The 15,449-nt window shown below is 46.4% G+C and overlaps 1 protein-coding gene across 1 annotated transcript in view; it reads left to right on the top strand.

Annotated features, from left to right (window-relative positions):
- SAMD11 (sterile alpha motif domain containing 11) overlaps window positions 1-15,449 on the top strand; it is a 126,280-nt gene that overhangs the window by 63,310 nt on the left and 47,521 nt on the right. The window contains exon 5 of the mRNA XM_059829937.1: window positions 5,801-5,925. Within this exon, the coding sequence (XP_059685920.1) occupies window positions 5,801-5,925 (125 nt within the window). The remainder of the gene's footprint in view (window positions 1-5,800; window positions 5,926-15,449) is intronic.

The raw sequence follows: 15,449 nt of genomic DNA on the forward strand, positions 1-15,449 counted from the left end.
GTGCTACATGGAGCACAATAATAAACAAGCACTTACACATCGCCACTGCCAGCTTTACTCCTTGTTAAAGTGTCTTCCTTATGAGGGCAGGTTCTGTGCCGCTTGCAGCTGTTCTCAAAGCTACAGAGTTGGCCTTGAGGGAAGTCTGCAGTGCTGTTAGGTAGCTGCTACCTTTCCCTTACTTCTTAGTAGGAGGGATGAATTTTGTGAAGATGGGATCTCACTCTTTCATCAGCCATCATCACGCACTTCCTTGCCACATGAGAGCCTCATCTTTTTTTAACATTTTACTCCTCTCCACAGCTGCTAAGTATGGTGTCACAAAAACAGGACGATGGATTGAAATAGAGAAGGAGCAACAGCACATCAGCTGTAATTGAAAGCAACAACAGGAGTTTATCTTTACTAGACATGTTTAGATTCACTGTTCAGATATAGGACAGGGTGAATTTTAGCGTTCTGGATTGAGGTTAAACGTGTATTGGATTTGAAGTTCAGACTCAAAAATCTTGTAGTGCAAGTTGTTTTGTAAAACTTTGCCCACCAAAATAGCAGAAATACCTGAAGAACATGTCTTGTGATCAGAGCTTTGATCATCCTGAGCCAGATAGCAGAAGAAAGGTCTTATGAGACTGTCAGTAACAGTGAGTCACTTCCCAGTTTGAAAGCAAATCTGGATGTGGCCAAGCAGCCACATGCCTTCTGGAATCCCTGACAGTAAGTAGTTTTCTACCCTTCATTTTACCGCAAGAGCAAAACTTGCTGCTATGAGATGGAAGTGCCCAGACAGTCATGCCTCAGAACATGTTCCTCTGCTGCTTGGAAACATACCTGTATTACTGCGGGTCCCCAAACCATTAATTACCAAAACCCATGCAAACTGAATGTTGCCATGGCAACTTGCAGCCCTACAGAAGGCTATTTGTCTCTTCCTTGACCTTTCAGGAGATCCGTATCTTGCTCAAGCCCCCTTCTCTAATCCGGTTTTTAAAATATAATAGTATGCCACTGGAAGGGATCAGACCTTTAATCTGATTGTGTGTGCATGTGTCAGCGCATGTATGGGGGAGTGCCTGCATTAACAGGCACCCAGCAGCGGCTCAGAGACAAGACAAAGGAAAAGCAGAGTGCGACTCTGCCCTGCTGGGGCTGCAAGTGAGCACCTGGGTGGAATTACTGGCTTCAACACACAGGTGGGGGAGTCCTCTACCTGGGAGGGACCGGCCCTCTCCAGTCCCCTTAATGCAGGCTCCTTCCCACCGAGGCCATGCAAGAGTTGTGCTCTTGCTGATGAGGACTTCAGAGGGGATGCTGTTGCACCCATTTCAGTTTCCCTTCCCGTGAGCCTAGGTCCTCGCCTTCAGTTGCTTTAATCACGGTGCCAAACCAAGCAGCTAAGTTTGAGGCATTACTACGTGTATGTTGGTATCCCCAAAGTGCGTGTTCTGGATCTTGACCTGAGGTCCTGCAAGCTGGGTATTCTTTTGCCTGTTGTATTCCCTCCGAGGGAAGGATCTTTAATCCTACATTGGCTCTGCCTGCTGGAGCCCTGAGCCCATGAATTTGTTGCCTGTTCTGTATATGACAGGATTACTGTGAGCGAGTTAGTTGGCGTATAAACCCAGAGGAACAAATAGCCTTTTCCCCGAGAGACTTGCCATCTTTTGCAAATGCTGTCCTGTATTGTAAGCAAGCTGAACGCACAGAGAATACCCTGTAACCTGGGCTGAGGGAGAGGGTCGTGTTTCTGTGCTGTGCTGCTTGTTCAGGTTGCACTTTGCGCTGCTTAGCTCTCCATGTCGAGAACCGGCCTCCTAGCCGTGTCTGCGAGATGGGCTTTGCTGGGTGCTGGACTGGGCCCCTTCTACAGGGTGCGGGCACAAAAGTCCGGAGCCGATGGTTAGGAGTGAAGAATGAGGAATGGGACTGAGGAATCGGGCACCAGTTAGGGAAAGGGGATTGGAGCACGGAGCATCGGCTGCCTGGCAGCCCGGGGACTGCCCCACGCAGGTGTGGCCACTAACGGAGCACAGGTGCTCCCTGTTCCGCAGAGCTGTAGGCGGTCGCTGGGGGACGGGGCTGCTCTGCCGAGGGGAGCACGTCCTGCAGTGTGCAGTTTGCCTCCAGAAGAAGGTAAGTGGTTGGTTGAGTTTTTCAGATAGCTGTTTTCTGTGGAGAAACATGCTAGGCTGTTTCTAGGATTTTTATGGCAAATGGATGAGGTAGGGCTGCGGTAGATGTTTGCCTGCCTTGTGTCGTAGGGTTGGTGTCAGTGATTGTGATCTGGCTGAGGTGTTCCCCTCGGGGCTGAGGGTAGGGAGAGGGCCTGGGCAGGACTGAGTTGTGAAGGTGTTTGGCCAGGCTGGAGTTATAACTCATGTTTTGCAGCTTTTGGTATATGGACCGAGCAGACCTCCCAAAGCCTGTGGCAGTGCTGTGTCTTTTGTCGTCCTGCTGAGCTGACCAGCAGTGGACAATGTGGTATGAGGGTTGGAAATGCAGTTGCAGTGCTGCAGTCCGTGGTAGTGTGTGTGCAAAAGCAGGGTAATTTCTGAAAATTGCTGGTAGCTGGGCAGAGCCCTTCTTCCTGGCTAAGACATCAAGTAACTGGTGGAGTACCTGAAGAACTGAGACTCCATTAAAAGTTAAACTTTCACTAGCTTTAGTAAGTGGCACTGGGATGAAAGCAGTTAGTTGGACTTTGCTCCGTGGAGGTTCAGGAGGATCTCTTGTGAAAATGATGTTTGTTTCCTATCTCGTGCAGTCACGGGTAAGGAGGAGGTGGCAGAGTTGTTAGCTGCAGAACCAACGCTGGTGTTTCATTTCATTGATCCAGCATGGTGGTAGAAAGTCCTCTGTGGTCTAAGCAGAGCCTTAGGCAAGTATGTCCCTTACTAGAGAGCCCACGCAATCACTGGAGTCTGATTGCAGCTGTGTGGAGCTGTATTTGCTGGGGCTAGCTTGGCCTGCATATTTTAGAAAACACTGGAAGTCTTCACCTATGCAGAAAGGTATCTCAGTTTTTCATGAGAAGCTCTGGTCACCATTCACTCTCCTTTCTCATACTAAGACTGAGCCCCAGTTATAAGCTACCTCCCATTGTGCCAGGTGTAGAACAAGCCCCAAATAAAAAGGCAGTCTCTGCCTTAAACCTCCTATGCACTAAGGCAAAAGGAACAACTCTTGGGGAGAGTTTGATGTGTTAAAAGCTGTCTCAGCCTGTTTGCCTTATCTCTAGTCTTTCTTCCCTTTCTGCTCAATGTCCCCTTGGTGTTCAGTTTGCCTTCTGCAAAGGTATTCCAGCAAAGTTATGTTTTCCTGGGATCCTGCCTAATTGCATGGGTAGACTGAGCTGAATTCAAAGCCGGTAGATTGTACCCATCAGCCCTGTCGCATCTGCTCATGTGTGGAGTTATGACTTGCTGACGCACCTTTGCATACCATAATGATATTAATTTTAAGGCCATGGAGGATCTCCTAAAAACACAAGACTGTTGGGGAAGAAAAATACCACTTCTGGCGTGGTCATGTTTCCTTCCACGTAGAGCCCCTGGTTTTAGTTTACGGTGGATATATCACAGTGTTCTGCACTCTTTGCGTTTTGGAGAATCAAGTCATGTTAAGGAGTTGCTATGCTCTTTTCCAGAAAGAGAGTTGCATTTTAGTGGTGGATAAACCAATTTCTTCTCATAGCTCTCTTGACGTGTTTACATATCAGAGGTTGTTTGGGCTCAATTGGGATGCAAGACACTCTGCAAATGCAAAGATGTAATTATCCCATTTTTCTCTTCCTACTCCCTGCCTTTCTCCCTCTGCGCTTCTGGCTCATCTCCTCCGCCCTTTCCTGAGCATTGTGCTGATGGCAGCGTTTATCTGCATTTGTCCTCTGTCCCTGACATCCAGTTATTGATTGGCATGATTAAAAAGAACTGATAATCACTTCACATTAATCCCATAAATGACTTAAGACACCAAAATATTTGCATAATGCATCTTAAAGGTGGTAGCTAAAAGAGGATGAGACCCAAAACTGCTTGGCACAGGAGAAATGGGCTTCCCACTCACCTGTGGGCTTGCTTAAGTAATTAGCCTTCTGCTTGCATAAGGAGGAATCTGAACTGGTTTAGCGGAGGAAGATGCAATGGGTGCTCAAAGGCTTTGAGATCCAAGCATCCTATCTCATTGCTGAGATTTGGGGGGGGGAAATGCGCGGGGGGAGCAGCAGGGAACATGACAGCGGCTGCTGAAATGAGAGTCTGTTTTTGTCTGCTACATCTTGTGAAAATCTGGAGCCAGACGCCCGCTGAAAGTACCTCTGTCTAAAGACTTTCTGTCATAAACTTATCTGATTAGCAGAGAGCTAGACGACAGATTAGCCCCTGCTTCTGCACCAGGGATGGGCTCTCTGGAGCATTTGAGCAGATCTGCTCCTGTTGCTAGTGCTGATAGCCTGTAGGTGGGGGTGCAGCAGGTGGGGAGGAGGTAAGGGGGGATAAGAGGGGGATATTTAAAGGAAGATCATTGCTAGGTAATTCTGCAGATAATGCACCCTCCGTGTTGTCCTGCTGGTCCCAGGTGAGGACGTTCTCCTCTGCACCAGGGAGCTGGTGGTCATGTGCTGGGTATCACAGCAGCACAGAGTGGGTGCACTTGTGATGTGAGTAGAGGTTGGGAGGGAGCTCTGGATGTGGGAGGGAGGGTGGTATTTCTAATACGTATAATTTTTTGTAAGGGTCTCTGGTTCTTCGGGCTGTCATCTTCCATTTAGAAAGAAGAGAGGAAGAAAAATAGCCACATCTAGCTTGGGGCAAGCACCTTGTGCTAGAAGGGTGGGTGATTTGACATATACTGCAAACAAACAAAAGGGAGACATTCCAGCATTTCCATTTAGCATCATGTATATGTTTTAGCTTGTTTTTCCTCTTCAGTGTTTGTATATAATTTATTCAGAAATATTTTGCAAGTGGACAGCGGTTTGCAAGCAAAAGCATTTGCCAGCTGAACTGCACTATCTGCTACAGTGAATGTCTTTTTGTGTTTGTGTTCTCCTCTCCATAGAAGGAAAAAAAAAAAAAAAGAAAAAACACTAAACTAGCCTACTTAGCAGCAATCTGATACAAGGATAACAGGCAAAATAATGCTGAACTGCCCTAATGCGTTCTCTTGTCCCAGAAGGAAGAGAGCATTGTTTCAGGATCTGTTAGAGTGAAGAGTTGAAAATGAGTTTTGTAAATAAATCTGTACCATCAGCTCTGAGTAATGCTGATGTCCGGGTTCATGGTGGGTTTCTCTCTGAAAAGAAAACCTATTATTCAAGTAAATAAAGTAGTCTTGTGTTCCAACAGTGATGGAATGGAAAAATTTACTTTTTTTAAGAATAGAAGGGTGGCAACTGATAGAAAACTATCAGTTATTTCAGTTCAAGTTTCCTATTAATTCTGGAATAGATCTGCCAATTCCTACACTTTCAGTTTTTCCATCTGAGATGTAAGTTCTGGCCCACGCAAGTTATATCTGGCAAAACTGAAATCAGGAGCTCTGGCAGCTGCAGAGTCCTTTATGGGAAATGAGAGTGCTGTTTGGGAAGTGCTTTGCACTTCGTCTCCGCTCCCCGAAACTAGAGGAGGTTACCTAGGAACCTGATGGGTAGGAGGGGGAGAACCTTTCTTGAAATACAGCTATGTCAGGGGCAAACAAAAGAATCTTGCGTGCGCACACACATGCGCTCATACACACAAAAATCAATTATGTGGTGGCAAATAGGATTTCCTTAACTTGGTGCTTTTCTGCTCTGTTGCAGCCGTGATAACGACCTTTCCACTATCATCTCCAACCTGCATCAGAGCCGTCAACTCGTTATGCCAGAGACCCAGAGCCGCTGTGAATTCAAGAGAAATAGCATCGACGTTGGCTTGGGAGCAGCAGGTAAGCAGCTGGAGCAGGTCCTGCTGGTTTGGGTTCGTTGACTTCTCTCTCTTTCACTCCCTCATTTGTTCATTTTTTTAGCAGCTGTTTTTTCTGTGGCTGTTTGTGCTACACTCTGGAGTGAGCTATATGAAAGCTTTTAATATTCTGGCTAAAGATTAACATGGAAAGGATTTCATGGTGATGTTAAAGTCCTTTTGAGATCTCAGCCCTGTGTTATTCTGAAATCTAGTGGTCTGTGTTAAACTACTTGCAAAGGAGCTTGCACCAGCAAAGAAGTGGAATGTCCCCAGGGTTGCTGTCAAGCGAAGCAGAAAGGCCTTGCAGAGAGCATGGTTTGATTTGTAATTTCATTAATCAGAGATTCCCCGTGCTGCCTCTGTGCCTGCCAACTCCTTTGTGATTGTTTGGTTTTGTAGTGCTACCTGACTTTTTTGGGAAGTTCACCCGGTTTCGACTTAACGTGGTGAAACCAGAAATGCTCCTCTTGGATCCTGCACCGTGCCTCTCTGGCTGTCAGTGAGGGAACCTTGGGCAAGGATGCTTTGGTGGTAAATGTGCACCAGTCAGCAAGTGAGGCACTGGTAATAAACTAGAGATCTGCTTGTTGTTTGCAGAATCTGCAATTTGCTTTTGATGATAAATAAAAGTTGAGGAAAAACTGGGAGTTATGCTAGTTTTTATATTGAGTGATCCCTGCCCTTCCAAATCAGAATTGGATCTCTCTGTGTATGTTAATGTAGGCCTTTCTGTATGTTTGTGGTTTTGTTCATATTTTCTTGTAAGTCATTCTGTTGACTGTGTAACTTAACTCTGGATCTGAAGGGAGCACCACATCTAATATACTTTGGGAATGGCTCTGGAGGATATTCAGTACCATGACAGGTACCTGGTTTGCCCTTTGTGTGAGACTTGACCCCTTTCCAGAAAGGTTCCTCCTGCCTGCAGTGAAGTTTGTACTGGTGTGACTGCTTTTGCAGTGAAGTGTTCAGTCCCATATATGTGTTGTGCTGAACTGGGGGATTTGTGCGGTGTCTGTAAAGCAGCCATGGGCAGCTCCCAGTCTTGCTTTTACAGCTGAATCTCCATATTCTCTTCATTAACGAATCTCCACAGCCCCTTTTCCTACACAGCTCTAAGAGCCAAACTGGACTGAGACATACGTTTTTCTGTATGACCTTGCTTGAGTCTGTATGTCTCAGCTGACCTTGTATGTTAAAATGGTTTTTAATATTGTTTGCTTTACCGAGAAACTGCTGGGTTTGATCAGGATTGCTGAAATTCTTTGAGATCCATAGCATTCCAGAAATGCAAAGGGTACTTTTCATTCCCATCAGTGTTAAGCAGTAGAAAAGATGAGATGTAGAAGTCCCCATTCTTTTTTGCTAGAATTTATGTTTGAGGTTCTCCGGTTAGCTTATCCATAAGAAACAGTAAGAAATATAAAACACAGGCACTGTACACGTGTTGTAGCAGTGAGGACAGCAGTGCTTGCTTCTGACCTCAGTGAAAGTCTGAGCGATGAAAAAGAGGGCTCATTCACACAAGAAGCCACCAAGCAAGTGACAGAGCTTTTTCAGGAGGTGATAGATTCGGTGTGCCTAACAGTTGACCAGCAAGAGAGTAGGAGGGGGCATGGTGGGGAGAGTAGGTATCTAAAGGGAGAGAGGGCATTGTCACATCTCCACAGGGACAGTTTAACTCTGATTTTTCCCCACTGTCTGGAGCCGGCTCATTCTACATGCTTGTTTGATTAAGGGAAGACTCATTTGCCAAAGTCTATGCAGAACCTGCCAGCTCTGACTTTAGAGCATGTGCAGAACTGGTACCTGTGTTACCACCTCCTGGACGGGGAAGTCAAGGGATGAGAAACAAAATGTGCTGGGATTTGTAGCTGATGCCGAATATTGGGTTTATGTCTTGGTTCTGTTTGTTTTTACTGGCGGGGTGGAAGGGGAGAATGGTATAACTAATTGCTACATATATAATTTTAAGAGAGTTTAAACAACTGACCGTTGTTTAAACCGCTTAGTTACAACAATAAGGGAAAAAGAAATGTGCCCCCGGTTGTCTGCTGTTTGCATTGTATGCCTTTGAGAACAATACCGTGTATTTGGGTTATGAGAATCTCGCCCTCAAAAAGGCATTTGGAGATGGACAATGCTGAATAAATGATGTGAATGCCAATATGTTTAAAAACTCCCACATCACTCATGACTATTAAGCTGCAGCGCTCTCAAAGTTTGGAATCTGCTGCTAAAATGTTTTCTGTTGCTGGTTTAGCATTTATGGTTTGAAGTTGGGCATACGGTCCCAGCCAGCAGAGGCTGAACACTCCGGAGGCTGCTCTCCAGCTCAAACTGCAAATTCTACGGGTGCAGGCTGAGGGGTGAGTGCATACTGCTTACAACGGGATAGAGAAGTGCACATGGCTTCTTGGCTACGGCTGAAGCTAAGTAGAGGATTGAGAACAAGGATAGCACAAATAGATTTGCTTATTTCAGGGCCCATGGGGTTAAGAAGAGGGTTGAAGTTGGCAGAGTTGGTTGGTTTATGATTAATTCTGTGAGGGAGTTCCTTGATTTATAGCTAAAACCAGGATTACAGGCAGTGCTGTAGTTTTGAACAGGATGGACTGGAAAATTAGAAGTGTTGCTGGATCTTTAACGGTCTTTGAAATGTAGAAAGGGGCTTAAACTAATGGAAAATAATGGCATATAGTTAGTTCTGGGACTTTCATGAGTTCTGGGAGATAGGTGAGACTAGAGTCAGGGTTCAGGCTAGATCTGGGCTGACAATCAGGTCAAAAGGGGCTGAAGAGACTGATGTATTGCTGGAACATATGAGACCTTTGGCTGGAAGAGCAGCACTGATACTAATATCCTTGGAAGGCTTATAGATAATTTTTAAGTGAAAACAGGTCACGTTATGTCAATGGCGATCGTTGTATTTGGGAACAGAGAGACTGAAGAACTTACTTTGGGACAGCAGAAGCTGAAAGACTTAGAAAATAACTGGGTCCTGAAAGACTCAGATAGGGTTTGGCCCTGACTAGACAAGGGCTTAATAACTCACCTCGGTGGGTGTAATAACCTACAGTGGTGGGCACTAGCCGTTCGGAACAATAAGCCTAGAGGAGGTATGGTCTTAGGGCTTGGGGTAGCTGGGACAAAAAAAGTCACTGTATTTTGGATCTTGTGAGGCCCAAAGAGCTAGGCAGGGTCTGGAGTCATCAAAAAGAAATGGCTATGCTACTTGTTGCATCACTTAGGTGTGATTAAGACCAGTGTAGTGATTGTGACATGTTGATAAGTTTAGCATCTACAGAAATCTGGGCTAGCAAATCTGAGAGCTACAGTGCTTTGAAAATACGCTTATCATAAAAAATGGAAAGAATGTTATTGCTAGTCTACAGTGATAAAAAGGAAAGGGAAGTAGTTATGTTGCCAGCAAGTAAAGATTCATCAGAAATGTTGGACAAGATGAATAATGCCTTCCCCCAGTTTTCAAGTACATTGTAGAGGTGCATCACAGAAAGGCAAATTTGCTGAAGATCATAAAGCAAATGATGACTGAACAATGGAGCTCAGTTTCCTGTCTTGTCCTCCCTAACTTCTCTGCTAGACCTCTATGTTGTTGTTCCACTGTGACAATATGGAATAGGTGTGGATTATAGCCTAATTCTAGAGATTCAGCATATGAGAGATTTGGGGGTGGGGGTGATGTTCCCCCCTGCTACTGTGTGTACTGAAGCAAGACGTATAGATAAGAATAGCTGACAGCTTAACTCATGTTTGAAGTGTCCCCTGATACTGGACCTTTAAAGGAAATAAAGAATACCACAGCAAAAATCTACGAAAAAAGCAAAAATCTGCTCCAGCCGGTGCATCTCAGTATAAGGTATCTGGAGACCCAGAACTGGCAGGGGTAACCTGAGGCTTTTGCAAGGACAGCAAAAGTAGGTGGCCGAGAGGCGGGTACTGATAAAATCTAATTGTCCTATCGATTGGCTTAGGAGCCACCGTCAGCTGTGGTAATGATTGAGATATTCTTATGTGTTTGATGCGTGTTAGCTGTATCTCACTGCTCTGGGCCCATTGGGGACCTTAAGGTATTACAGAGATCTCTTAATCGTGGAGTAAACTTGCGGGTTTTGGGCCTGCTCTGCGACACTACAGATTTATTACAATTACCACTGATGCACTTGGATTTCCTTAGGTCCCAGGGGGTCCTGGGTTTCGGGAAGAGCTGCCCTGTTTGTAACTCTGAATTCTTAGCTGGCTGAGGAAATCCATCTTACTGGTTTAGGATTTTACCCATCTGCACCCTCTCACACTAGTCTTCCTTTCTTCTCATCTGGGTTCGCTGTTGACAGTAATGTGTCCTCAGACTGTTAAGAATAGTAAAATTCTGCCACTTCTGCATTCTCTGCCTCTCTTCATGACTGGGAGTGGAGGTGCTTGTGCTTTCAAAATGGAGAGCACTGGTTTCTACAGTCCTTGGATAATGTCTGTTCACCAAATGGTTGTGCAAATTTCAAGTGCGCAGGTGTTCGTGGCTTCCAGCACAGATTGAAAAAACAGTAAATTCTTGTGGAGGATCAGAGAATGTAGTGTAAAGGAAAGGCACTTGCCTCTCTGCCAGCTCTGTTGCTCTTCATTGATCAAAATGATATCCAGCTCCTCTTCTGAAGTCTGTTACGTCTACACTGGGTTTATATCCAGCTGCTAGGTTTAATCTCCTCCTACTTCTCTGACCAGTGTCAGACTTTTTAAAATTTAAAAAAAACCCAACCAAACAAAACAACCAAACAAACCTGGAGCTAGCTAATCCAGCTGCTGAGAGGTAAGGTTGGCTCTTGGGCAGAGGTACTCCCTTTGCAGAGAAGAGAGGTGAGCTACTTCACCTCAGTGCTGACAGTCTGCAGAACCACAGCTGGGGGGAATGTATGTAGAGCCTACATGGGAAAATAGGCTTTGGTGATTCCCAGAGCTCCCAGGCCAGTTTACCTGGGAGACGTGAATGGTCTCTCCTCTCTTGACCCTGTGGACTTGATTTTCTGCTGCATCCTTCCCTTCTGGTGGTGTTCTGCAGTGGAAAATGCTGGAGAATGCTTTCCTTGGTGCTAATTAAATTGCAGTCACGATGGGGATATAATACGCCAAATGGAGGAAGAAAGGAAAAGTACGTATAATGGGGTCTGTACTTCCTTAGGAACACACAGAGGCAGCCTGCATTGGTGAGATTCAGTAAGAGGCTTAACAACATCTGCAAAGGTAGAGCAAGTACGCTCAAATGCCTCAGGGGGAGCGTGCATGTGGGAGGGGAGGGCAGGCGATGAGCCTAATGAGAATACAAAAGTCGTTTCCAAATGGATCAGATAAAGGTGAGGCAGCAGACAGGGTACAGCACTGGCACTACCGAGGGGCTTACCTTGAGAGCGGATGATGGCACAAGGCGCTTTTAATCTTAATTGAGAGAGAGAGGCACACACAAGGATGAGCAGCGCCAGGGCTGCTTGACAAAGGCACAGTAGCAAAGCTGACGGTTTGCACATCAAACACGGATTTAGAGCCCCTTTAAGCAGCTAGCGGTGTGTCTGTAAACAAGTCCAATCCCCTCTATCCAGTTTGGCTAATGCAGTCTGCCAGGGCATGCAGGGGTGGGGGAGGACGAGGAGGTCTTGCGGGGCTCCATGGCTTGTAGAGAAAGTATGAGTGCCATCTCCTTTGTGTATGTGTGCTTTGCACACTGCTTTCACATTTGAACAAGCATTTTGCAATAGAGTCCTGGCCCCGAGGCCCGAAACAGTTTCTCCCCTGCAGAAATCCTGGTAACTTCTCCTATTTCTTTCCTCAAATACCCTCTGTGCTGCAGCACCAGATTTCATGACTTTCCAGTTGCAGTAGGACTCCTTGCATGGATAGAAGTGGAGGGATCAGGCTCACTGATGCTAGAGGAGGGTGGGTAGATCTTTCCTCTCTTCCTTCTGCCCCTTGTGATTAGAGGGAGTTGGCTTGATGTCTGAATATTATCTGAGAGAGGGCACTTAATGGAGACATGGCAGAATATCAGGTCTTGCTCCAAACAGCAAGCAATTTTCTGCATACCATATTTGGGACTGTGTGAGGATTAAAGACCCCTTCCCCAGTGATTAGAGGCTGCTTTGGCTGTGGTGTGGGAAGCAGCAGAAGGCCAGCTTTTGATGTGGCAGAGCTCCCAGAGAGCTTGGGCTTTTTCTAGGGGCTGTTGGTCAAGGTAATGGAGATGACAAACCCTGAGAGCCTTGGCCTCAGAGCAGTGGTGTCCTCAGTGACCAGTATAGTTGTATGTTAACCTGCAGTGATTCCTGTGGAAATCCCACGTGATGGGGAGAACATGACATCTGTGTCCCTCGAGGAGTCCTGCTCCCCTGGAGGCCACGTATACTTGGTGCTTTTGCAGTCCTGGAAAAGCACTGTTCATCTACATGTCTCAAAAACATCCTGAAAGAGAGAGATCTCTTTTCTTTCTGCGAGGTTATTTGTTCTTCTGTATTAATGCTCCTGTCTCATCTTTCCAGTCGATGCTCTGTTGACTAAGCAAGGGAGAAGGAGAAATTTCAGGAGTGAACTGTAAAGAGATTCCCATTTAAAAATTGGTCTTGGAATTTTTATTGACAAGGCAGTGCTTGTAGCTCACACACATGGATCTGTAGCTGATGAAACTAGTTGTCTCACTTTCTTTGGCCTTATCCCTGAACTCTGTGTGCCTGCCATGGAGGGCTTCCCAATAACTTTGTTTGGCTTTGCACTGAGACCTAGAGCTTTCATCTGCTAAGGAGGAGTTAATACTGGGGGTGAAAAAGAATTGGGATCAGGGATGTTACAGCTAATGGTTAGAGACAGAATCACAGTGAACGGCTGTTTTCTGAGCGTGTGATAATGAGCTAGCATGCAGACATGTTTTCATTTAACAAAGCCAAACAACAACAAAAAAAGCAGAAGCCTTTATTGAACTGCTGCCTTAAATTGAGCAGAAAATCAGCACCAAATGGGCATCTAGAAGTTGTAAGCCCAGCCACATTTGTTTACGTGTTTTACCATGAAGGACAGTTGTTTACCTAGGCAACATGAGGGTCTAGGCTCTGTCAATGCCATTCATCTTCTTGGCTTGAATCTGGAGGACTGTCATTTCTTTGTGCTCTATTTAAGTTAATTTTTATTTCTTCTGAAGCCTTGCGGGAGTGGGAGGTAACCAGAATCCTTTTGTAATACAAACAGAGGTCTTGGGAGGTGAAAGAAAAATGGGAAAGCCCAACATGGAAGCACTTCCTTTTGCTGCGCCCTGCAACTGCACTTGCAGCGTAGGTTAGTGTATGGGATTTTGCTGGTGTGAATGTTAAGGGTTTATTCTTGGCTTTGTCACTGCAGGAGGAGACGGAGCAGAGGCAGTTTAGAGCAGAGGCAGTTTAGTGCCCTGTTCTTGGAGTTCAGTAAACCTTGCTCTTGGCAGGGATTTGAAGCCTGCTTCTGGCAGGAGGGTTCTTGTAGGATGGCTCTGCAAACACCTTTGGGAAGGTCAGTGATGTGTTTCAAGGTGTGTCTCCCTCACCTTTAGAAAAGGAGTGCCATAGCTGGACAGGGCTCAGCACAGCAGCTTCGTAGCTTGGCCTCCTCTGTGCCTGGTGTGAACAGGGCAGACTGGCCATAGGCAGGACGATGAGTCCATCGCTCTCTGGCAGTTGGATCAGCCACCAAACTCATGGCCAGTACGTGTTGCGGCTTTGAAACTGAAATAAACACCGACTCTTTCTTCCTTTCCTTGCAGCTCTAAGGAGAGCAAGATTATCCTGCTTCCAAAAATAACCTCTTCCCCACCCCCTGCTTCCACCTCCTTTCCCAGGTGCCTTACAGGCAGCTAGTAAAGAGCTGAAAACAAATCATTGGTGCGGTGACATCTCCCTGATGTTATATATAGAAATCCAGTGCAGATTGTAATGAGGCACCTGACTTGTCCACTCTTGCTTGCTGCTGGGTGGAAGCGCAGGGAGAGGAGGCAGTGAGTCGCTGCTCCTGACCCTGCCACAAGTCAAGTTGGTACTTCAGAGCCGGGGGTTTGACACCGTTCCTGCTCCAGTGTGTGTGTGTATCTCTGTGTCATCAGGTTTGGATGCCGTGGATTTAGTCCTGCACAGATTTAGTCCTGTTACCCTGCACAGCAGGCATAATAACACTGTCCCCCCACAAGCTCCCCATAGCTGAGTGTCTGGAAAGCTTGCGTTGTGCTTAGATGCCTTGGTAGCAGGCATTGGACTGCTGCTCTGCTCCTTGTTTTTTTTTTTTTTTTCAGGAAATCAGCAGGGTGCTCTGTGGCTCACAGCTTGGTGAGGTCTCTGGTGAAAGTGAGGGAGAAGTCCTGCTGAAGAGAAAAGGGTGCAGGGCTGTGTGTGGGGGAGAGATGTGTTGGAGACGACACATGAAAATGTTGACCCAGGCTTTTGGATTGATAGACTTGAGAGAGGTCCACCAGGAAAACCGACCTGACCGCAGTGAGCACTGTGCGTTTAGAGCCCCCGGGCAGGCAAACCTGCCAGGGTAGTGTGTGACCATGATTGCCTTTTCTTGAAGCCCTGCCAGCTCAGTGCCTGCCTTACAGCACTGCTCCAACACGTGTACCCTTTGGCAAAACTGGCCTGCCCTGGGCTGATCTCAGGCAAATGGGAAAGACGACGATAGCCATGACTGTAATTTGTGAAAGGTCACATGTTGGTGTTTTTTTCTCTCCTCCTGTCTCTGCATTTACAGGTAAGCCCAGGTTTCCCCACAGGAGCACAGTAAAGACCCTCAACTCCTTTCCCTCTGCTAAGCATGTCTGATGACCTTCTACGGTTATTAGCCTCTTCAGTGCAAGTCAAGGAGACAGGCAGGGATTCTCGAGGGTTAAGTTGCATGTGTATCACTGTGGGGAACAGAGTCATAAATTAAACTGGAATCTGTCCTAATGTTGCCCTCTCCCCAGATGCAAGCTTGTGGTTTCAGACCTGGTCAGGGGAGTCAGCAGTGCTGCATGCTTTTTACGTTGGACATGAACAGACTTGGGAGGAGCTGTCCTAGGATGGAGGGCTGAGGGTTGGAAAGATTTTATTAACGATTTGCTGCAAGCAAGAAGAGGGTCAACTGCCTTTTTCATTAATTTTTCACCTCTGCACAATCCTTTTGTTCCCAATTCCTTCTCTTCTCTTTGCTCTTCTCCCCTTTCCTGCTCTTTTCCCTACTCTTCGCGTTTCTTTGGTTCTCAACCCCTTTTCCCCTGCTTCCTTTTCCATTCTTAATCCCCATCTCACATACGCACCCTTCTTCCTTTCCATTTCTCTTCCTCTCTTTAGTTCCCTTGTCCTCCTCCCTGTTCTCCCTTCCCCACCCTCCCTCCATCTCCAAGCTCCTCGGGAAGAAGACAATTTGAAGGCTTTCCGCTCTGCTCTCAGCTGAGAGGCTCCTTCCCTCAAGCCAATCAATGGCAGCCTTTCAGCCCCAGTGGGGCTT

Source organism: Gavia stellata, chromosome 27 (assembly GCF_030936135.1).
Source record: "Gavia stellata isolate bGavSte3 chromosome 27, bGavSte3.hap2, whole genome shotgun sequence".
Classification (NCBI taxonomy): Eukaryota; Metazoa; Chordata; class Aves; order Gaviiformes; family Gaviidae; genus Gavia; species Gavia stellata.